This window comes from Pelobates fuscus, chromosome 3, assembly GCF_036172605.1.
Source record: "Pelobates fuscus isolate aPelFus1 chromosome 3, aPelFus1.pri, whole genome shotgun sequence".
In the NCBI taxonomy this organism is placed as follows: domain Eukaryota; kingdom Metazoa; phylum Chordata; class Amphibia; order Anura; family Pelobatidae; genus Pelobates; species Pelobates fuscus.
This window is the reverse complement of record NC_086319.1, coordinates 78835202-78859559: the sequence shown is the minus strand read 5'-3', so window position 1 is coordinate 78859559 and position 24358 is coordinate 78835202. Positions and strand designations below refer to the sequence as shown.

The window sequence follows — 24358 nt, the reverse complement described above, 5'->3', positions numbered from 1 at the left end:
AAAGAAAGAGGAAATGGAATGTTGGGAAGGGAGTTATATGGTCTCCTTACTATTTTCTGATTGGTTGTTTACTCTCTGCGTTTTTTGCTGCTGTGGAGTTCTAGTAAAGAGAGACTTAAGCAAATATGAAGCCTCCTGTCATGTTATAAAATTAGGTCTCCCCCACCAAAGTCAGGAACCCGAGCCAGCGCAGAGGGACATTGACACTGGACCCTGGTACCACAAGGAGGGGGGAAGGCACAAGGGAGGGGGAAGCTATAGTGTCAGGAAAACAAGTTTGTTTTCCTGGTACTATTGTTTCCCTTTAACAATTGGCTCCAAGACTTTTGCATTTTTGCTAGTATTTATTGTGAACATAATCATGGTAAAGCTAGTCGCTTTTTTCATTATTTGGAGTAACTTTTAGAGTAACTTTTAGAGGCATACAAGTATTTTGCAGGATTGTCCTGGTATAATTATGATGAAACATTTAGGTAAAATGATCTGTCCACAAAATCCTAAGATGGGGAATAAAGGATGTGGGCTCTTATGGAAGTATAATGTCACCAAGCAGATTTTCACAGAACGCATACAGATCACAGACACAAACTAATATTTCTCAAGTGCACCGTAAAGGTATCTGTTGGTTTTTTAATGCTTCTTGTTTTTATTTTGAGAATTTTGCATGTTTTTTTTTTCTTTAATCGCTTCCTCTTCTCTCCCTCTCTTAGGATATGTTCTTCATTTCTTCCTGTCTGCTCTAGTTTTCTTTAAAACATAAAACAAAGTAGAGACTACTTTGTCTTATGGAGGTTTGGAAGATTTACAATGAAATTGTGCTGCAAGATGTTCCGTGCAAAATGGAAGCAGATTCCGGGTGCGCATATTCTTTGATTTCAGAAGAGACGTTTACCTTGTTATGGCCTTATAATGGCCCTTCAATAGTACCTTGTGATATTCATCTGGTGGACTACAACAAACAGGCTGTGGATGGTAACGGGGCTTGTTTTATACCAGTAAAATATGGTACATTCAGAGGACAGTTACGTTTAATAATTACTAAGGGATAAAGAGCAAGTTTGCAAGGTAGAGAGTGGTTTGAACCCTTAGGAATTTCATTAACTGGAGTTAATAATGTATCCACAGATATTCTACAGAATGTGATTGATAAATTTAGTGCAGTTTTTGAAAAAGGTCTTGGCATGTTTAAAGGCCCTCCTGTTTCTTTTGTATTAGATTCAACAGTACCTTCAATTCGTATGAAGCCTCGCAGAATTGCATTAGCTCTCAGACCAAAAATAGATGCTGAGATTACACGTCTTGTGGAACAAGGTAAACTTGAACCCATAACACCCAGGTCCAGATTAACATAGGGGCTGATGGAGCTGCAGCTCCAGGCCCAGGCCCATGGAATATGCCCATTACACACTACTCTTAGGTTTGCCACCAGACTGGTATTTTACCAGCACAGCCGGTATTTGAGGCTGCCTGGCTATGCCAGTATTGCAGTAATACCGGTAATACAAATGCAGATATATTTCTCAGTATAAACAGGAGAGCAGCTACACAGCACAGCGAGTTCAGAAAGCAACTCCTAGCCTGCAGAGACAGACTACAGCTCAGGGAAGTGAAGGATGAGGGGAAAGGTAGAAGGGAAACATGGGGACACTAAGACACCAGGGGACACTGAGACACTAGTGGACACTGGGGACACTGAGACACTTGGGGACACTGGGAAACCTGGGGACACTGAGACACTTGGGGACACTGGGACAAATGGGGACACTGAGACACTAGGGGATACTGGGAAACAAGAGGACACTTAGACACTAGGGACACTGTGAGACATGGGGACGCTGAGACACATGGGGATGCTGTGAGCCATAGGGACATTAGGATACACATTGGGACACAGACATACTAAGGACACAGTGTCTCAATGTCTCCCAGTGTCCCTAGTGTCTCAGTGTCCCCTAGTCTCCCAGTGTCTGTGTCCCCATGTCTCTCAGTGTCCCTAGTGTCTCAGTTTCCACATGTCTCCCAGTGTCCCCAAATGTCTGTGTCCCTATGTCTCCCAGTGTCCTCATGTCTCTCAGTCAGTGTCCCTAGTGTCTCAGTGTCCCCATGTCTCCCAGTGTCCCTATGTCTCCCAGCCAGTGTCCCTAGTGTCTCTGTGTCCCCATGTCTGCCAGTGTCTGTGTCCCCATGTCTCCCCAAATGTCATGTCTCTCAGTGTCCCCAAGTGTCTCAGTGTCCCCATGCCTCCCAGCCAGTGCCCCTAGTGTCTGTGTCCCCATGTCTCCCAGTGTCTGTGTTCCCATGTCTCTAGTGTCCCCAGTGTCTTAGTGTCCCTAAATACCCCAGTGTCCCCATGTCTCTGTGTCCCTAGTGTCTGTGTTCCCATTTCTCCCAGTGTCCCCAAATGTCTGTGTCCACATGTCTCCCAGTGTCCCCATGTCTGTATCCACAAGTGCCCCCATGTCTCCCAGTGTCCCCAAGTGTCGCAGTGCCCACATGTGTCTCAGTGTCCCCGGGTCCCTGTGTCCCCATGTCTCACTGTGTCCCCATGTCTCTCAGTGTCCACTAGTATCTAGTGACACGAGACACACTGGGTCATGCAAAATTCTCACTGGGAGAAATGGGGACAATGAGACACCAGAAGACTAGGGGACTTGGCGACATGGGGACACTGACACTGTGATACATAGGGACACTGATGCCAGGCTGGCTTTCTAATTCTTTGGACAGATATGCCCCCTTTTAGGGCATGTTCGCCCCTTTTGGTAGTTCTGGTCACGTGATTCGCGTCAGTGGCCCACCCTTTTACCCCACCCATTGACTTCCTGCTTCACTGGACACTGCTATTAGGGCGTATGGATTTACTTGAAAGATCCTTTGAGTTTCCCTCCAACACCATCTCCATCAGATACATAACGCTTGAGAGGTATGATTGTTTTAGTGTTTCTGGGCGATACGATTCTGTAATTAGGCCCCATCATAATTGTCAGCACCAGGCCCACTGGGCTCTTAACCTGGTAACACACCCTAAGTGGTGAACACCCACAGTTCCGGTGATGAAATCAAATGGAATATCAGGATCTGTGCTGACTACAAATATACAATCAACAAAGCATTGCAAGAGCATCAAATTCCAGCTGTTAATCAAATTCTTACTACTTTGGCAAAAGGAAAAGTATTTGCCAAGTTGGACATGGCTCAAGCCTACCAGCAGTTACCTGTGGATGATAAGGCTGCTGATGCACAAATGATAATAACACACAAAGGAGCCTTCCGAGCAAGAAGTTTGCAGTTTTGGAGTTTAAATTGCACCTGGCACATTCCAGAATTTAATGGAGGACCTCTTATCTGGACTTCCAGGTGTAGTGCCTTATTTTGATGATGTTCTTATTGGACCATATTCTATACAGTCATTGGCTGCACAGCTACAACTTGTTGTGCAACGTTTTCTTGATGCTGGTCTAAAACTTACCAGTCAACATTCCATTGTGACAACTTCCCTGGTAATTAATATACTAAGGAGACTAGTTTCCTATATTATTTTTTTTCATAGATGTGTCTTACTGCCCATGAGAAGCATACAATTGGCAGAGTATGGCAATTCCTGCGCATTTGCCCTATGCCCCCAGTATCTCACTGGAGAAAGAGTAGCTGCAGAGATGAATGCTGGTTCACAAGTAAGTTTTAGAGTTCTAATGTTAAGCATAAATATATATTTTTTCTGACGTCTGAGTGTTCTTTTAAAGGGATACTTTAAGCACCAAAACAAGATTAGCTTAATAAAGTAGCTTTGGTATATTGCTCATGCAGAGAAGTTGCTAGGATCAGAAAACACCAAAGCCTTTAACCCAGAAATAATTTGGGGATTACTTCCAAAAGCTCCATCCCTCTCCAACCCCACCCTCCTCTTCCAAACACCACACCCTTAAAGGACCACTATAGTGCCAGGAAAACCTCCGGATAAAATATACCGTGGGCCATAAATGAAAATAATTAAAATGACTTTTAGTATTAAATTAAGTAATTATGTGATTGTTATTTGTGTAGCATGGCATTGTAAATGTAGGGGTGTACTTGTGTAACAGAAAGTGTGAACCAGGGGTTATATTTCAGCTGTAGGTGGCAGAAGGTATGAATGTGAGAATATATTAAAGCAGAGTACAAGGTGTACAAGGTGTAAATGTGTGTCAGGCTCCTGCTCTCCCACTCCCTCACCGCATCTCCCCCTCCTCTTACAGAGGCGCTGTGCCGGAGCCCTCAGATGTGGTCGACCCATTTACTGCCGCAGTTTGGTGGTGGACATCCTCTCAGGTGATGGAAGCAACACTGCGTCTTCTACTGTGCGGCACACGAACCACCCTGAGTGGCACCCACTGCCTCCATCAAATGTTTGGCCAGAGCCACCACAAGTCCTAATCACCTTATGAGCACACACTCTGGGCTGACTGCCTTTTCAAGGTTAAAGAGGTGAAACCAACCCTCTTTCCCTACGTATCCGTATGCGGCTGCAGATCGCCTCATTCCCCTGTCCTCACGAGGTGTACGTTTGTTTATTTTAATTTATTTCAGCATTTGATTAAGGTTTTTTTTATGGAACTTTTCAATTGCTCTCAATAGTAAATGTAATTCTTATTTCAAGTAGACTTCTAAGTCCCCAGAGTCCTGGTGCTGTCACACGGTTTAATGTCATAACTTTGGTCACCCCTGTTTTATGAAATACCCAAAAGCATCAAAAACATCTTACTGGTATGTTACTGCTGTCTTCAACTGAGAGAATAATATTATGTTGCGTTCTACTCTGAAACAGAAAAATATTAAAAAAAATGCATGATAAGGATATGTTGCATCATAGTTAAGAAGTCACTGCAAAATGTACCATTAAAAAAAATATTTAAATATATTTCATGTATAATTCAACAATTCAGTGTGTTTATGTAAAATAGAGAAAATGTTGATTCATCTGAACTGGAAAAAGTGACACCAGAAATACAGTAAAACAATAAACATTTTCATATTTCCAAATATTTTCATAGTTCCAAACTAACTGCGACTCGAAGTAGAATTTTTCTGTTACCTTAGAAAAAAAATGATGCTGAGAGCAACACTTACCTGTTTACAAAAAAAAACTAAGAACAATAAGTTTTAATAGAAGATTGACATATGGAAGCTATGTTACTCCATTCAAACTCCAGGCACCAACCATACTTCAGTTAATTTGACCAAACTCAAATGAAGTTTTGGCTTTCTATGCAGCGTTTTTTCCACATCAATTCTCTTTAGTTTTGCTTAAAAGGAAAACAATGTTTAGGCCCTGGGGAGATAGCGCAGCTAAGCGGACAAGGGCACATGTAGGAGTGTGGGGATAGATGCAGGGGAGGGTCTTTGATAGTGGGTGTATTGTGTGGGTGGGGGTTAGGGCTATGTGAGCTAGCAGGGGGGAGGTCTTACCTCAGTGCCACTTGGGATTCGGGCCAGTGAACAGCTTCCCGCCCGCCCACCCCGAGTAGGTTTAGTTAGTCACAGCGAGTCGGGGGTATGTCCTTGCCAATTAAGTGTGGTTATGTTAAGGATGGAATAAGTTCCTCATGTTTACAGGTCTCAGCCTCCCCTGCTTCAAAAGGTTTAACTTTAGGTTGCCTGAGGTCTCGTGCCCATCGAGCGTGGATAAGGTCGGCTGATGGCAGGCATTGGAATATGTTTTTTATGACGGGGGGGGAGGTGAGAGGCAGTGGTGTTTAGGAGCCACTGCAGGTTTTTATTGGCAAGGACGGGGGGTTCTCTGTATAGCACTGTATGTTGAGTTGTTATTTATATATATATGTTATTTATGTTTTGTTGCTAACAATTTCGTTACAGAAAGAAGAGTTTAATATATGGAGTTATGGGTGTGTTATACAGTAATTTATTTATGTTATAATAAATGCTGTGGCCTGTTCATCCATACCACGTTGTCTGTCGTTATTGGGGGGAGGTTGAATGGGGTTTAATTATGTTTATGCTGCATCGTAATTCCCCACTACGTACATACATGCAGCTCTCTGCAGTTTAACTCTGCCCCTTTAGGCCTGTTCCCCATTTCCCCATTTCCTTATTACATATACTCTGAGTACGTACTCATCACAGAAAATGAGGGATCAGTGTGAGCTGAGTTGCTGACATTACTCTTTTCCTGTTGAACCTTAGCCTTATTTTGATTCCTGGTATTCTGACCGCTTGTCTGTTTTCTCTTTTAAGAACCGACTGACCTAACCTTCTGCCTGAGCAAGTCTTTGGATTCTCCTTTCCTGTACCTCACAATGTGTATAATTCTGCATATTGGACAAAGGCAGGGTGACTGTCAGGAAGAGGAAGGGGGCGTGCAGCACTTCCCCTACTGCCAGTCACTCTATCAAGTGTGGCCTCACGGAGCTTGGTAGAGGAACATCAACCTAATCTGACAGCAAGTGTGGATCTACTGGGAGATAAGGCCCCCTCACTGATAGAGACATTCTGCATCTCCCAATTAACACATTTCCTGAGGAGACTAGAGACATGACTAGGGATGCGCCAAAACTAAAATTCTGGGCCGAAACCGAAAAATCAGGATGCCCTTGGCCCGAAAGCAAAAATGACTTTTTAACCCAAATGATTTTTAAAAAGTTTTTTTCTTATAATTTTATTAATATTAGACTTTTTAATTAATTGAATTAATCTAATGTGACAAAAAATCCCTTCTCTCTTCTCTTTTTGTGGTCCCCCCTGCTTAATGTTCCTCTCTCCCCCCTCTAGTGTTCCTCTCCCCTCACTGTTTTTTAGTGTTCTTTCCTCCCTCCTCCCAAGTCCCATAGTGTTCTTTCCCCCCTCCTCCCCTGTTCCATACTGTTCTTTTCTCCCCCCTGCCCTGTCCCATAGTGTTCTCCCCCCCCCCCGTCCCAAGTGCAGTATTCTTGACTTTTCATGTTATCATTACTATCTTTCATTGTGATATATAATCACCTGAATTGTTACTGCAAGCATGTCTGTTATACTATGCACTACAAAATAAAATGTATATATATATATATATATATATTTTTTTTTTTTTTTTTTTTTTTTTTTAATATCGGCAAATTTGACCAGTTTTTGGCCAAAACGGGATAGACCCATTTTCGGACGAAAATTTCAGCAGCCAAAATTTCGGTGCATCCCTAGACATGACCACAGTTGAAGAGAAATGTAATGCTAACAATACAGTGGACAGACCCTTCTCTCAAATTTACTCATTGGTTCAGCACTATACCAAACCCTACACCCTACTTATTAACGAGCCTGTGAAGCTGCTTTATGCATACAGCTTGTCCCTACAGATTGGATTTTTATCTTTCAAAAGATTAACTGAAAGTCTTAATAAGCACAAGAGAATCATCAGATGGTATAGAACCCCTGCCTTTCTCAGCTCCCTTTTCCCTACTGTTAGTAATTTATTCAGGAGGTGTCGGGCAGAGTTGGGTTTCATTGAACATATTTGGTCGTGGTGTTCCTATATTCGCCCTTTCTGGGATCAGGTTATCCGGTTCCTGCAAATGATTTTGCATTACTCTTGCCGTCTATCCCAGGTGCAGGTCCTGTTGGGGTGCACTAATTCCTTTACGGATAAGCATAACCAAAAACTTCTGTGGATACTGTTAGGTGAGGCAAATGCGTTAATTCCCTCTCACTGGATACTATGCTATTATGGACCAGCTCTTGAGATGTAAACTCCTCCTAGTTTATCTTTTACTCTTTAGTTATTTGGTCTGTACATCCCTCTAACAAACTGGTTCCATCCAGTTCACAGGATTGTACGGTCATCTAGTGATGCTCCTTTTGAGTCACTGTACTCCATGACCGACCTGTTGACCATTTCCATTGTACTTATATATTTTTTGTGTGGTTGTATTTTCTTTGTTGGTTTTACTTATCTTCAATTAACCGCCGTCTAGTCAATGTGTAAGCATTTCATTTTAATTGATGTACCTAATCATCATATTTGTAAAGGTTTATATGCAATTTATACACTCGAGACAACTATTGCCAACGTGTTTGTAATGCAACTTTTCTCAATAAAGCTGTTTGAAAGAAAAAAAACTCAACGCTTTCTCACTTGATTATTGTAAATGAGGATAGTAAAGCATTAATGACTATAAAAGTGACAAAGGGGTTTGCTCTTGTCGGATTTCATTTTACATATATTCTATCCTAGTACATTCTAACCATTGGTTCAGGTATTTATGAACCTACCTCATAGTCCAAAGAAATAGCAAGTTCCACTTTCCCAGTCGTCCTGTCCACATTAAAGTAGTAACTATGTGGGCCTTCTATACCATATAATAGATTAATTTCTGGATCTATAGTCACTATATAAAATACTGTAGATCCTGGAAAAGAAAGATACAACATTATTAATAAACAAATGTTTAAAATGCACAAGAGGGATTTTTTGTTAGTATAATGTGCTACGAGAGATAGCAAGTGCCAAGTAGATGCACAATTATTAAAACAAGACTTGCATATTAGTATGTAAATAGTATGTAAAACATCATGGTTTGAGCTAAAATTGTGTGAATTTTGCTTTAAAAAAAATTGTATTTACAACTTGTATACAGCATGTATTTCTGTGTGGTGTTTTTACTAGTAAAAAATGTTTACCATTATCTTACTCAAACATTTACAGCATGTAATGAACAAGAGTTGTGGTTCCCTTTGAAATATCAAGTACGCAGTCGCAAACATTTATTGTTCAAATTATTCGAGTACAGATGAGTAAAGGAGAAGATTTGCAAAGTCACACCCCAAACTGATGGCTCTAGCAACCATTCAAGGTATGTATTCACTGGATGCCTATTGGGAATCACTATCAGATGGAAAGAAAGTAAAAGTGCAAATAATGCAAATATAGTAGCGTCGGTGGTTCTGTCGCTCTCTAGTAATTTGGCAATTATCGTGGCTTTACGCTTGTTGCTTGCCACTATGCTGCCAGGTTCCAGTAATTCCTTTAACATCGTTCGTTTGAGCCGTTCGTATCTGTTGGGCCATTCACTCCTTCTTTCGGTTCAATATATCCATTCGGGAGAAAATCCCGCCGCTTGCCACCAGTGTAACGGATATCTTACACTCCAGCTGAGTATATCTGTGCAACGTCTCCCGAAATCCAAGTAAATATGAAGGTGTTGTGAAATATAGCTCCCAATCCCCCAAACATGAGCCAAGACTTCATGAAGGGGTAAAACAATTTGGTTTATTGATGGCCACAGCTCGGCCTTTTATGCAGGTCCTCCAGCAAGGGTTACTCCCACAGGGACCTTGTGGAGGACAGGAACACAAAATACAGTGACCAATCATTTTACAGTAAAATATAACACATTCCCACAGGAACAGGGAAATCCCTCCTCTCTATCCTGGAGATAATTGGGTTAGGTGGCCTGAGCAAACTTAATTATCTCCAGGTAGAGAAAATATTTCTATTTTACAAGAGTAACAAAAATACATTAAAAAAGATAGCCTGGGGGGGGGGGGGGGGGGCGGAGCCAACAGCCGAACTGACTGGTCGCTTCTCATGAGAGCTCCGAGATTTACAGGCACAAATCAAGCAAAATTCGACTATTTCACCCCCCCAAAAAAGCTACCAAAGTTAACCTGCTGCTGCAGGCGGCACACCAATGGGCAGGAAACACAAAAAGCCAAAACCTCGGGGGCGTGGCCTGGACGCTGAGAGTAATGGCAGCATAAACGGTGAGCTCCCCGCTGGCTCAGCTTATCTCCTCGCTAAGCGACGTGTCGGATCCCACGATGGGGAAATCACAAAGGGTAACACAAGCTGCCAAATCTGCCGACACCCCGAGAGGGTCCCCAGCCCCGTCGATCAGGCAATACCTCACCACGCCGGCCGACCTCACCTCACAGGCCTCAAACGACTCCGAGGCCGCGGACCTTACTCCACCGCCTCCCTGGGGGGTGGGATCCAGCCCCACGGGGAGCACCAGCAATGCCCCCAGAATGGATGCAAATGCTCAGCAACATTCCAACAAAAGCGGATTTAAGAGAGGCAAACAAGGCCCTACAACACTCGATCACAGAGGAGTTGCATGCCATGAGGGAGGACTTACAAGGCCTCAACCATAGAGTCTCGCAACTGGAGGCGGACTCCGACCACGCGCACTCAGTGCAAACGGCGAACTCGGACACCATAAACAAACAAGCAGCCCAACTTAGGCAGATGGCACATCACATTGAAGACCTCGATAACAGAGGCAGAAGACAAAATATTAGAGTCAGGGGTATCCCTGAGAGCACAACGAATTCAGAATCAGTGATGGAGATCCTGACAGGACTCTTCAACAAGATCCTCGGAAGACCAGAGGCCTCCACAATAGAGTTCATAAGAGCTCACAGGGCCCTCCGCCCCAAAGGGTCTCCGGAAGATCCCCCCAGAGACATTGTATGCTGTCTGGCAAACTACCCACTCAAAGAGGAAATCCTCTAACGGGCCAGGGAGATGGACCGAATACCACTTAACGGAACGCTGATACAATTATTCCCAGACCTCTCCCCAGCGACATTGGCCTACCGCAGGGCCATGCACCTGCTCACGAGGGTTCTGCAATCCAATAAACACAGATACCGCTGGACATTCCCAACCGGATTACAAATTTTTACACCGACAGGCCCCTTCCTAGTACGAGAGGCAGAGGACTTGCCGGAGCTGATTCGGGACCTGCAGCTCCCCCCGATCCCGATGCCGTGGCCAGATCCACTGGCGTTCTACCTACCTGCCACTAACGCCCAACTACCTCAGCAGAGATCACAGAGACCACGACGGGACCGACAGCAGGTGATGCGCCCGTCCGGGGCCTCTGCATAACACGCCAGGTATGCCGCCCGGGCCCCGCTGGGGTCCAGGGCCCGCCTATGCCCTACTCACCCGACACCGAGCAACACTCTCCATTAGCAGCCGGACACCATGTTCCAGCCCATCCCAACACTCACCAGGCGCACCAGATGAAATCTAGGCAAATGGAGGAGGGTCGGACCTGACCAGTCCGCCGGCGTTTTTTCCCTGAGCTAATGATACTAGCGGACCGCCGGACTTATACGATGACACCCTGGGGACTGACACAGGCCGCCCAACAGAGAGGCCGGAGGGACCTCGCACCAACAGTGGAGGTTCCCTGATAATCAGACTGGTGAGGGCCGTAAGGCCACCGAGAGGGGGGGATCCGGGAGGGGGGTGGAGGGTGGGGGGTGGTGGGGGGGGTGTTGGGGACGAACGGGGGTCTGTGCCCTCGGTTGGGCTGGGCCAGGGATCCCCCAATCCGCTATGTGATGACCCGTGTAGGTGAGCGTGCGGAGGGGGGGCATCCTTGGCCGGGCCCCGGGGGGCCCGGGCTCCCGGGGAGGGAAATGCGGGCACGGATGGCCGTTACTCATGGGCCACAATGTTTAAGGGGATGATGCTAACAGGGATGGGGGGTTGGGGTTGTGCCCCACGGGGGCACTGGGTACAGACTGCCGGGATGGGACAAGGCCCGAGACGCTGCAGATTCTCTTTCTTCCTTACTGTTATCTCTGTCCCTGCAAAGGTTCAAATGTACAAATGTTCAAATGTTTAAATGTTGAATGGTTACTACAGACCCCCACACACGCCACTTCCTGACCCACAAGAGACCCGACACGCACGGAGGCTACACGGCCCAGGGCCGCACTCTAGACAGCGAGGAACACATAGGCTACCAAAACGCACAATGAGCCGACAGGGGACTATATGGGCAACGAACTCCAGGACTTAAGGGACTGGTGCCGTAACAGTCCACACACTCACGAGTGCTGCCACGAGACTCGCGACCTCCCTCGACCCCTAACAGGAGGGGGTAACAGACCCCGAGCGGGGGTCACCCCAAGCCCCTGGTGGGAGGGTGACCACTCGTCCCGGGCTACCCACATCCTAGACAGCGACCGGACGGACGCTGGTTCACTACAGACTGACTACCCATCCCTACTCTCTCCCCCTATCTTATCTTACCCCACCCCACCCCCCTCCCTCTTTTCCTCTGACCATCTCCCTTAGACCACCACCCTGGGATCCCCCGGGGGTCCTAACATGGCGCTCCGCCAAGCAGACCTGAAAATCACCACCATAAACGCAAGGGGGTTGAATAAACCTGAGAAACGCACAAACGCCCTAAGGGACTTCCATAAATCCAGAACTGACATGGTCTACATTCAGGAAACGCACTTTCAGGAAGGGCTTCAGCCCAAAATGACCGACCACAGATACACTAGGGGATACTATAGTGACTATAGGACAAACAAATCGAGAGGGGTCGCCATATTGCTCCACAAATGGGTACCTTTCCATGAAATGGAGGCCAAGTCCGACCCGGACGGACGATACCTGTTCCTAAAGGGTACCATAGCCGACTCTACATATACCTTCGCAAACATATATGCCCCGAACCAAAGGCACTATAGTTTTCTAAACCGCACCCTGCTCAAACTCCAAACCTTCACAGAGGGCATACTGATTCTGGGAGGGGACTTTAACTTGACATTGGACCCTAAATGGGACTCGTCCTCAGGGTCATCCAGGGTCCCGACCCAGCACTTAAACCACATAAAAGCCCTACTCAAGCGCTCACAACTGATAGACTGCTGGAGGGCACACCACCCGGATGAGAGGGACTATATGTTCCTGTCCCACCCACACAACACATATTCATGACTCGACTATCTCTTCACGACCCACCATCATCTAACACTAGTAAAGACAACGGAACTGGGAACAGCAACATGGTCGGACCACGCACCGGTAACACTCACTCTCTCCTCACCAATATACAGACCAAAGGCGACCAAGTGGAGACTAAATGACTACCTACTGTCCCTGCCTGACGTCCGGACTGAGACGGAGAGAACACTGACTGAGTACTTCATGACTAACACACCAGACCAAACCTCACCCACATACATCTGGGAGGCGCATAAATGCGTAATAAGGGGACACCTCATACAACAGGGGTCGTTATTGAAGCGACAAAGAGAGGCGCGTATCACGTCACTCATACAAGAGATACAAACGACAGACGACTCTAACAAAAGGGACAGCCTCCCCACACACCAGGCCAAGCTACTCCAGCTGAGGAGGGAACTGACCACACTTCTGAACGCTAGACATCACAGAGAGGCTGCCAGACAAAAAGCTTTCTTTGAGGCTAACAGCAACAAGAGTGGAACACTGCTAGCACGAATGCTAACTAAGCGTAGGCAGCTGACAAAATATATATATAGACAAAATTAAAGACGGAAAGGGGACTGTGCACTGCCTCCCTACCGAAATACATGACATCATACGCTCCTACTAGAAAGACCTCTATTCCCTACCATCCCCGCAAGACGCACACTCGCGAGCCACCCTCATGACCCGGATAACTAACTTCCTCCGAACCAACACGCACACAATCCTGGAACCTGAGGTGACTGAAACATTAGATGAACCCATTACGGTGGAGGAGATAGCGGTGGCTGTCAAAACATCCAAACTGGGGGGGCGGGGCCGGACCGCCATGCTGGACGGTCGCAGGAGAGCCCAGCTCCTGCATTCAACCAACAAATCAGCCATAAAACTCCGATTTATAACATAAAAACCGTCTGGCAACGGTGGCCCTCATCGGGCAGAGAGCACTGGATCCAGGGTGAGGCTGGCCCAACAGGCTTCAGTCCCCTGGAGGAAGATCCCTCCCTGGCACATCCGAGGCCTATTCCGGCGGTGAGTGGGGCAGACGGCCGCTGCCCCACTATCCTGCCCATCAGAGTTCAGCCAGAAGCCGGATCTGCAAGGACCTGGCCCCGTTCCCCCCCCTTTGGGCCGGGGGGGTGATCCCGGTCCACACCTTTGAACCCTGACCACCTCAAGCACCCAAGGCACAGCGGAAGGGCCTGGGGCGCTGCAGCCAAGATGGCGCTGCAGCCAAGATGGCGGAGGCCATGAAAGCTGGCGCCCAGACATGAGACACCACAAGCTGCCCACCCGGCATCGGCAAACAGGGCAGATCGCGGGCCCCTTGAACCTCGGCAAACCACTCACCTCTAGAGACCCAGCCGAGGATGTGGGTGGAGAGAACGGTCCGCAGCAGGCAGCGCTCGAGGAGCATGGGACAGGGAGCCAAGATGGATGCTCGACACATTAGCCGCCCAAACCACCGTAAAGCTGCAGCATGAGTCCAGAGAAGCTATGACCCTTTAGCTGGAGGAATAACAAAGACACCTGCCCACAGATCAGCCTGGGGTGAAGAGATGCCGACACGCCGTCAAGAGCACGCTTACCTTATTTAAAGATATCCTGCTGCTGCTCCTGCTTACAATCCGAACATGCATGCCACCAGCAGTCCAGGCTATGCCCCAACAACAGTTCTGCTGAAACAAGCCTGGGCGCAAACCTCTTCATCATGCGCCAACGAAGGCACCTTTCACCTCCACGTGGATACTGGGACAGAGAACCGAACTTATCAGGCTTCATCAGCTGCTGTCAGGTACACTGCCGGGACTTTATATAAGGGGCATCATCTGGCACATCCAGAGACTCTCAGCCAAGCGACCTACTCATTATACCCTGAGAGACTATCACGGGAATTAAAATGTGTTAGCAATATTAAGCCTGTTGCCACATATGCATCACTGCTTGATATGAACGCCTTAGTGAGATGTTTAGGGCCATACAAGTAACAATACCCAAGTCTTAATACTATAAAGCAACGTTTAAATGGAACAGAAATGTTTAGATAACAGTCTACTTATACTATTATTATTTTTATTTCTATTTGTATTATCTCCTAACATGTAACTAACTCATACTGTTTTACCTAGTTAGTGATGCACACTAGATTACTATGTGATTTTACATACAGCTTACCAATCATAACTAGTTTTATGTATTGCACTGGTATGTTTAGATTTAGCGATAACTATATTAAAGCGAGTGATAACAGTACTAAAGCGAGATATAACAGAATTACAGCGTGAGATAACAGTACTAAAGCGAGAGATAACCGTATTAAAGAGAGAGATAACCATATTAAAGCGAGAGATAAGCGTATTAAAGCGAGAGATAACCGTATTAAAGCGAGAGATAACAGTATTTAGTCATAGCATGCTACTATATATAAAATGAGGTTGATAATCATAGGAGACTTGTCAATATGTTATGTCGACCCTATCCTGTACAATCCTTGAACGTCTCCCTCTCTTTTTTCTGTACCCTTATAATCAAATGCCTCAACAAAAATAAAGAATTCAAAAAAAAAAAAAACATCCAAACTGGGCAAAAGCCCGGGGGCCCGATGGCCTTCCATTGCGTTACTACAAATGCTTCGCAGGGACCCTATACGCGCCGTTGCTGTCCTCCTTTAACACGATTAGGGAAGGGCACCACCTACCCCCACAGTCCCTCAGGGCACATGTCACGCTCATCCCCAAAGAAGGGAGGGACGGCAACTACTGCCACAACTACCGCCCTATATCCCTCATAAATAGCGACACGAAGCTATTGGCAAAAATACTGGCGACCCGCCTGCAACCACACATCCCCGCCCTGGTACACCCGGACCAGGTGGGGTTTGTGACGGGGCGGGAAGCCAGAGACAACACGATCAGAGCTTTATCAATAGCCCACGGGGAACGGGGGAAAGTCGGGGGCCTTCTCCTGCTATCCACGGACGCGGAGAAGGCCTTCGACAGGATCGGTTGGACATTCCTGTTTCAGGCCCTCACACACCTGGGCATGGGGGCACACATGAGGGGATGGATAGAGGCGCTCTACAGGCAACCCAAAGCCCAGATACTCGTGAACGGGGCCCTCACAGAGGATTTCACCATACAGAACGGCACTAGACAGGGTTGTCCCCTATCGCCGATCCTTTTCGTTCTGGCACTAGAGCCATTCTTACAAGCAATTAGAACCAACCCAGACATCACAGGGGTAACTAAAGGCCTCACACAGCACAAGGTGGCGGCTTACGCCGACGACCTTATCTTTTTCGTATCCAAACCCGAAATCTCGCTTCCCAACATTATCAAAGCTTTTAGAGAATACGGGGAGATCTCCAATATGAAAATTAACTACACCAAATCATACATCCTTAACATTTCTATACCCCAACAAAGAGAGGCACCGCTCCGCCAGAGCTTCTCATTCCAATGGGCGGACTCAAAAATAAGATATCTAGGAATCTGGCTCACCCGAAACAGCGCGGACCTTTTTAGAGAAAACTTCGCCCAAATGTTAGCAGTGCTCAAGAGAGATGCCGGGGAATGGTCATACCCCCACATCTCCTGGTTTGGCCGGGTTCAAGTCATTAAAATGAATTTCTTACCAAGACTGCTGTACCTGATGCAGGCGATACCCATAAGCATACCCAGACCGTACTTCGCGACCCTAAATAAGACCCTGAGAGAATACGTGTGGACAGGGAAAAAGCCCAGGCTAAAATTCTCTCAACTCACACAGCCGAGGGAGCAGGGAGGCATGGCACTGCCAGACTTCCACCTTTACTATCAAGCGTGCCATCTCCTTAGAGTAGTGGAATGGTCTAAACTCAACGTCCACAAACAATGGAAGGTCGTGGAGGAAGCGGACCTACGGATTCCCATAGCACTGGCCCCATGGCTACCTAGAAAGGGGAGAGCCGAGACACCCATATATGTGTGGAACACCCTCCAAGTCTGGTACGGTATAGCAGACAGAGCGGGCCTGACCCCATTTCCATCCCCCCTGCTTCCTCTGACATACAACGCGGACTTCCCTCCGGGACTCGACCCGCTCATTCTCAGGAGCGTTATCCCTGACCGACTACCTAGGCTCCACCACCTCCTCACACCATCAGGCCGGAAGACCCTCTCAGACCTCATAGGTGACCTGCCCCCGACGTTCTCACAGACATTCACACACGCACAATTGACGAGCTACCTCCAGACTCTGCCACAAGGTAGGGCACTGCGCCGCGCCCCCACGGAGTTCGAACACCTGTGCCTTGACCCGGACCCACTCCCGCATGGGATATCCAAACTCTACAGCCTGCTACAAGACCAGATCCCGGTAGAAACACCTAGATTTAAAGGAAAATGGGAAACGGCCCTAAACCAGACGTTTAGCGACGAGGACTGGGACAAAATTTGCACTTTGACACACCACTGTGCGGCCTTCAACAGACACCAGGAGGCCGCATATAAACTGCTCACACAATGGTACCGCACCCCAGACATACTACACAACATACATCCAACACACACCGCACACTGCTGGCGATGTGGGACGGGAACGGGGTCACACTTGCACATCTGGTGGTCGTGCGAGAAGATACAACCCTTCTGGAGAGGGATCTACAAAATGATGCAAAAATTCTCTGACCTCCCCCCACCCTTTGAACCAGCAGCAATGCTTCTACACCACACTACGCTACCTAGCAACATATATAAACGAGTTATGACTATTAGGATATTTACATCGCCAAACTCCTCATCCCCCTACACTGGAGAGACACTGAGGCCCCCACCCTTAGGGAATGGTTCACGAAAATGGAAGACCTCAGGGTGACTGAAGACCTACACCTGACGGCTACAGACAGGACACAACGATACCTAGACATCTGGACACATTGGATTCTAACGATGACTGGAGACAAACTCCGGGATATACTGGGGGAGACAAGCTAATATTAGGACCCCAGACTTCTGAAAGCTTGGGCAGACAGCCCTAGATGAGTTCACACAGGGGATCCATGCTGATCCCCCGAACCCCGTTAGATGACCCCATGGGGAACCCGCCCCCCCCTCTTCCCACCCCACCCAACGCCGACAGACACCTGACTGATCGATGGGTGGCACCAAACCCGTGCCTCCGCCCATCCATGCTCCATAAGCACCGAAAACTGACACAACGAGACCGAACGCACAGACGCGAGCAAATACCGACTGAGACCTCTAGAGAGACGCATCAGGACCATCGGTCCCGAGAAGAGGTACACCACACTCAAGAGATGGAGACCCGGGAGTATACCATGACGGGAAACAGTTAACCACAAAGGCTAGAGAGCACTCACCCGAAATGCATCAAAGGTTAGACTCATGGGTCCTGCCCTGACCTACGCTCTGAGATGCCCCTACCACCCACCGGCCCCATCTCACAGGCACAGAGCACCTAGGGCAACGATTTTGACGCCACCCGACTGCTAGATAAGGTGACAACGGTTTCAAGGTCTAACATTATGAAGGGGACCTGCGTGTCCCAGCGCGACTAAGCGCAAGGTAGGAATGAGAGACCTGCGAGTCCACTATATGTATTTCTTCACTATGATAAAGGGAGGACAGAGATCCTCAAAATCCCAAGCCCGACTGGGAATCCACTCAGTCACATGTTACCGAATGTTCAAACAATGTTATAGGTTATGTGTTGCAAATTCATCCCAATGTAATAGCCCACCAGTGACATTGTTGGGAACTGGACGGCCAAACTTTTGCGCAACCAACTCACGTCTGTCACTGATACCGACACTGGAAGGTCGAAACACCCACTAAGCATTCACCCACGTAAACAATAACTGTTCAACAGGGCTCTGAAGCCGCTAGTGCTTGACTGTTTTAAACACTATGTATAACTTTGTGGAACCCCACTATGTTCAACCATTTATGTTCCTTTTTCTCTTCTGTAACCCTGGTTTCTGACATCACTAACTGAAAAGAAATAAAAACGAAATTAAACAAAAAAAAAAAAGCCAAAACCTGACCCACCCCGGCCGGTCACCAGCATAGGGGATCTGTGGCGGCGAGCATGTGGCGCTCCGGAGCCCGACTTAGACGCCTACATGGAAGACTTCGTAGACTCCGACGAAGGACTCTCTGAGCCTGAGGAGACATGCCCGCCGGCAATGCATACCCCGACACAGCCTCAAGCAAAGCCGGACACTGCCCCGGTCACTAAGGCTGAAATGAGGGAGCTGTTAGCGGAGCTCTGCAGAAACATACAGGTGGATATGGCTGAAATGAAAAAAGACATTCAGGGCCTAACACACCGCATGAGCACCGTGGAGCAAGACTGTCGCAACCACACGAGACAAGTGTCCACGCTCCAGCAGGAGGTGAAAACGCTACAACTACAGCACCTGAGGGTGGAACAGACTATGGCGGCACTGGAAGACTCACGCCGAGCCCAAAACATAAAGGTTAGAGGCATTACGGAGACAGTCCCAGAGTCCGAACTTCCCACTTCGTACGGCGTCTAATTAGCAAACTACTACCGCCGAAGCAGGCCAAAGGGGTTGTACTGGACGGCATGTTCAGAATCCCGAAAGCACCCACAGCTCCCCAGATGGCACCCAGGGACTTAATTATTAAATTTCAAATGCGTCAGGACAAGATGGCGGTGATGGCCGCCGCCAGAGGTAACACACCCCTCACATTCGAAGACATCGCTCTACGCAGATCTCTCCAGAGGGACTGTGGCCTGGCGGGCAACTCTACGGCCTTTCACCACTCTGCTCCGCGCACATACCATCAAATATCAATGGCGCTCCCCACACAAGCTTCCGGATGATCCAGGGTGAAAATACCTACCTTATAACGGACCTACAGGAAGCGAAGATGCACCTTGTCACCTTGGGCCTCCCACCGGACTCGCTACAACAGTCCCGCGCTCCATTCAAACCACACGAGTCGAACCCGGCTACCGCAGAGACCTTTGTCCCAAGAGGCACAGCCCGCGCTACACGGACAGTAGTCCCTACCTGAGCGCTCCAGACGGGAGCACCTACACAACATAATTCTGTTTTACTGCCATTCCACAGTTTTGGTACTATGGTTTGAATATATATATGGATAGGCTGGATCAGCCACTATGCAATCACCCGTCTGACATACTCAAGTGCAGCAACCCGCAAGCCTAATAGGACTACCAATACACCTCTTCCGCCCACTAACCGACCGACTTGTACCGTGGAGGGAAGGCCGGACCAGCACGCCACGGCCCGGAGAGATGACCATTCGGGACACTGGCTGACGGGTAAACATGACAGGACTCTATGGGACTCATAGCCCCTGTACGGTTACCCCCACACTCACAGTGGGCAAAATAGCTGAACACTTACCACAAACCAGGGGTCACCATGTGACCAGAGTGAATTGACTTTTGGGTTGCGTTCCTTTACCGTTTTTTGGTTTTTTTTTTTCTTATGATTGTACTAGTATTAGCGTGGTAAAACACAATACAAAAGCTTTCCCACCCGTGGATCCCACTTATCAGCCCTTGATAGTCTCCAATGAGCAGGATACTTAAAACGTGGTATTGAAAATATTTCATTAAGGTGAACCTACGGAACCTACGGAACACCTACGGAAGTAGCCATAGGCAACACCTTAAGAAGAGAGGCTATTTACCCACGGTTAGTTGACACTGAGTTACATGACTGCTCTAACAGTATTATTATTTATCCCACACTACAACTCACACACAACATACCGATGAGCTAACACACTCATGCTGACTAGGCCTGCAATCCACCCACACCATGCCTCTTGCTATTTAGCCACACAACTCCGTGGACAGTCTTAAGGAACAACTGGCAATAATGACAACACACGGCTTATGCACCTACTTAGCCATAGAGGGTTCACTACCCACGTAGGCGTTTAATCTTAAATTGTCTTCGAGATCACCCAAGCTGTCTACTTTGACCCTCGTAGTCATAACTAAACTAATGTTATTAACCCCTACAATGGTCTTGCATTGTCTGAGACTACCTAACCAAGCTGTTTAGTCAGAATGTCTACCTCGACATAGCCGACCATCAGCACCTAGTCAGGTTGCATGTTGTGTATAAGTTTACTGCAAACCGGGATAGCCAATAATATGCGGCATGGCCAAGGGACTCTGTGCTTCCTCAGGCAGGCAATGGTGCAAATTGTTCCCACCGCAAAGTCGCTAATGTCACTCACTGTACCCAAGTGACTTGGCATACCCCTATACTGAAACGATAGCTACCCTGCTTCTATAAAATATACTCATGACGCAGACGGAAGTAATGCAAATAAGCAGAAATGTTATGTGTTACTCACTGTCTCAACTCTCTTTAATAGAATTTACAAATGTGTTGCCTGCTCATATGCCACGTTATGTTTAAGGTGAATGTTATTACAATGATTGTTACTGTTATTGTGGCTGAGCAAACCGGTTAAACTTTACACAATAACTCACACTCACACATACCTATCTTTCTCGGCCTCACTCTCTTCACTCTGTGACAGACCCGTATCACGTTGTAGTTTATATAATGTTAGGTACCTATAGGATATTAAGCATGGGGCCATAGGTCACAGCTCTAGCTAGTAATAATATTATGCAGCTTGTCACACTCACATCTTAATTATGTCGCATGACCCTACAAGTAGCATTTAGTCATGAATGTTTAGTCTTTGATGCATGTTCTTTTTCTTATTTTCAAAAAAAAAACTGTGCAGAAAACTCAAATGTCACATTATGCACTGTATGTTGAAACACCATATATCATGCTACCACTGTTGTGACGAATTGAAACTATTTGTTAATTTGTGCACAACAAAAATAAAGAATATAAAAAAAAAAGATAGCCTGGGTCTGAGCGCTCAATATAGTCGAACAACGCTCAAATCCCACGAACACAGTCAAATCGCCATGGAGCTAAAGAGTCTGTTCGTTTGAAATATGTCCAATATTAGCTCCATGGATTAAGCTACCTGGGGTCGGTCTTCTTTGTGTGTTAAATGTACCGAACGGCACGGCGTTCGTGTAAATAGAAACGAACGAGGTGGAAGTTAGATAGTCATGTGAAATTGTGGCCGAAAATAGTTCCACGCTGTCGACGACCAAACACCGCTGAACGTTCGCCAGTTTAAAATGGCCGCCGCCACGTGTTCGTTCAAACGAACGGCGACCCACAGCCGTTCAACAAATAGCTGTGGTTAACTGCAGCTTCTGGGCAATTAATGAGCTGCACACTTCCAGTGCGGGTGGTCTGGCTGTTCGGTAGTTTGTTCGTTTTTTTTATGAAAGAACAAAATAGGGCTAACTACATGAACAGCAGACGTAATACAAAAAGGCAGGGCATTCATAAAACAGAGGTTTTGTCACAACTGCTGACTACCCCCAGGAACAACCCTCACCCGTTGCCCAATAAAACACGTCAGACCTTGTTATGTTGGGTAAGAGTAACGACCACAGCTTTTATTGATAATCAATGCCAGCAACTATTCACTGTCGGCTGTTGGGATGCATCACCAACAGACAGGTCTATCCCGTTAAACTATAAGTCCGGAGCAGCCCACCATCAGCTCCCGGCTGGCTGCGATTCCCCAAGCTTCCTCGTCAAATTCTTCCGCTTATGACTGTGCTGGCCAGGACTCCCGCCACTGTGAGTCCGACGTAAGTTGCTGCCCCTTGTCGTCATCACGCCCCCCGCAGACAGCGCAGCCTTGACCCCTGTCTGAAGGCCGTGTTAAATATGTCCAACCCGATCAAATTGAGAGGGACCCCATCCCTGCACACCAAATTTTGGTTGTCGCCTTGGGGGCTTAGGGACATTTGGGTGTAACTAGGGGGACAATACAATGTAGTGGAGTCAGGAGGGGAGGTTAAAACGAGATTCGGCCATGATAGTGCCGCTTTAAAGGGATACTCTAGGCACCAAAAAAACTTTAGCAAGTCTGAACGCTCAATATAGTCGAACAACGCTCAAATCCCACAAACACAGTCAAATCGCCATGGAGCTAAAGAGTCTGTTCGTTTGAAATATGTCCAATATTAGCTCCATGGATTAAGCTACCTGGGGTCGGTCTTCTTTGTGTGTTAAATGTACCGAACGGCACGGCGTTCGTTTAAATAGAAACGAACGAGGTGGAAGTTAGATAGTCATGTGAAATTGTGGCCGAAAATAGTTCCACGCTGTCGACGACCAAACACCGCTGAACGTTCGCCAGTTTAAAATGGCCGCCGCCACGTGTTCGTTCAAACGAACGGCGACCCACAGCCGTTCAACAAACAGCTGTGGTTAACTGCAGCTTCTGGGCAATTAATGAGCTGCACACTTCCAGTGCGGGTGGTCTGGCTGTTCGGTAGTTTGTTCGTTTTTTTATGAAAGAACAAAATAGGGCTAACTACATGAACAGCAGACGAAATACAAAAAGGCAGGGCATTCATAAAACAGAGGTTTTGTCACAACTGCTGACTACCCCCAGGAACAACCCTCACCCGTTGCCCAATAAAAAACGTCAGACCTTGTTATGTTGGGTAAGAGTAACGACCACAGCTTTTATTGATAATCAATGCCAGCAACTATTCACTGTCGGCTGTTGGGATGCATCACCAACAGACAGGTCTATCCCGTTAAACTATAAGTCCGGAGCAGCCCACCATCAGCTCCTGACTGGCTGCGATTCCCCAAGCTTCCTCGTCAAATTCTTCCGCTTATGACTGTGCTGGCCAGGACTCCCGCCACTGTGAGTCCGACGTAAGTTGCTGCCCCTTGTCGTCATCACGCCCCCCGCAGACAGCGCAGCCTTGACCCCTGTCTGAAGGCCGTGTTAAATATGTCCAACCCGATCAAATTGAGAGGGACCCCATCCCTGCACACCAAATTTTGGTTGTCGCCTTGGGGGGCTTAGGGACATTTGGGTGTAACTAGGGGGACAATACAATGTAGTGGAGTCAGGAGGGGAGGTTAAAACGAGATTCGGCCATGATAGTGCCGCTTTAAAGGGATACTCTAGGCACCAAAAAAACTTTAGCATATTTAAGCAGTTCTAGTGTGTGGCTAATGACCCTACAGTCTCACTGCTCATTTCTCTGCCATTTATAAGTTGAATCACTTTTGTTTCTGGTTATGTAGCCCTTGTCACACATTTGCATATCTTAGGTTAATACTGTGAGTAGCGGTAACTGATGGGCTGGCTACTCTATGCCCTGAGTCGGTAAGTGAAGCATTCAGAGGGTAAAATAGACTTTAGGGTCACAGCCCATAGTCGGACACACCGAGGCTCTCATCTACCTACCAGCAGGCTTCCTGATAGGCCGCAACCTGACTCTCGACAGAAGACACGGCATACACGACTGACCCCACACCAGGACAGAGGGCCCTCACACACGTAGAACATGGGGACGGAGCCGGGAGGGGGCCATGACTAAACGGGCAGCCCGTTACCCACCGCACGAGAGACCCAAGCGCCTAAAACGAATTACTACAGGACACAGCGTCCCCTAGCAGTGGCACTGTATGCCCCTCATGTTGATGTAGAATTATTAAAAATCTTTATTGAACTTGTATTGAATTATTGTACTAACTCCATTTTAACC

General features: G+C 47.4%; 1 protein-coding gene across 1 annotated transcript in view; it reads right to left on the bottom strand.

The window, feature by feature from the left end:
- Positions 1-24358, bottom strand: part of CDHR2 (cadherin related family member 2) — a 173225-nt gene that overhangs the window by 125151 nt on the left and 23716 nt on the right. Inside the window, exons 4-5 of the mRNA XM_063447280.1 lie at positions 8236-8372; positions 4742-4795 (exon numbers count right to left, since the gene is read on the bottom strand). Coding sequence (XP_063303350.1) covers positions 4742-4795; positions 8236-8372 — 191 coding nt within the window. The remainder of the gene's footprint in view (positions 1-4741; positions 4796-8235; positions 8373-24358) is intronic.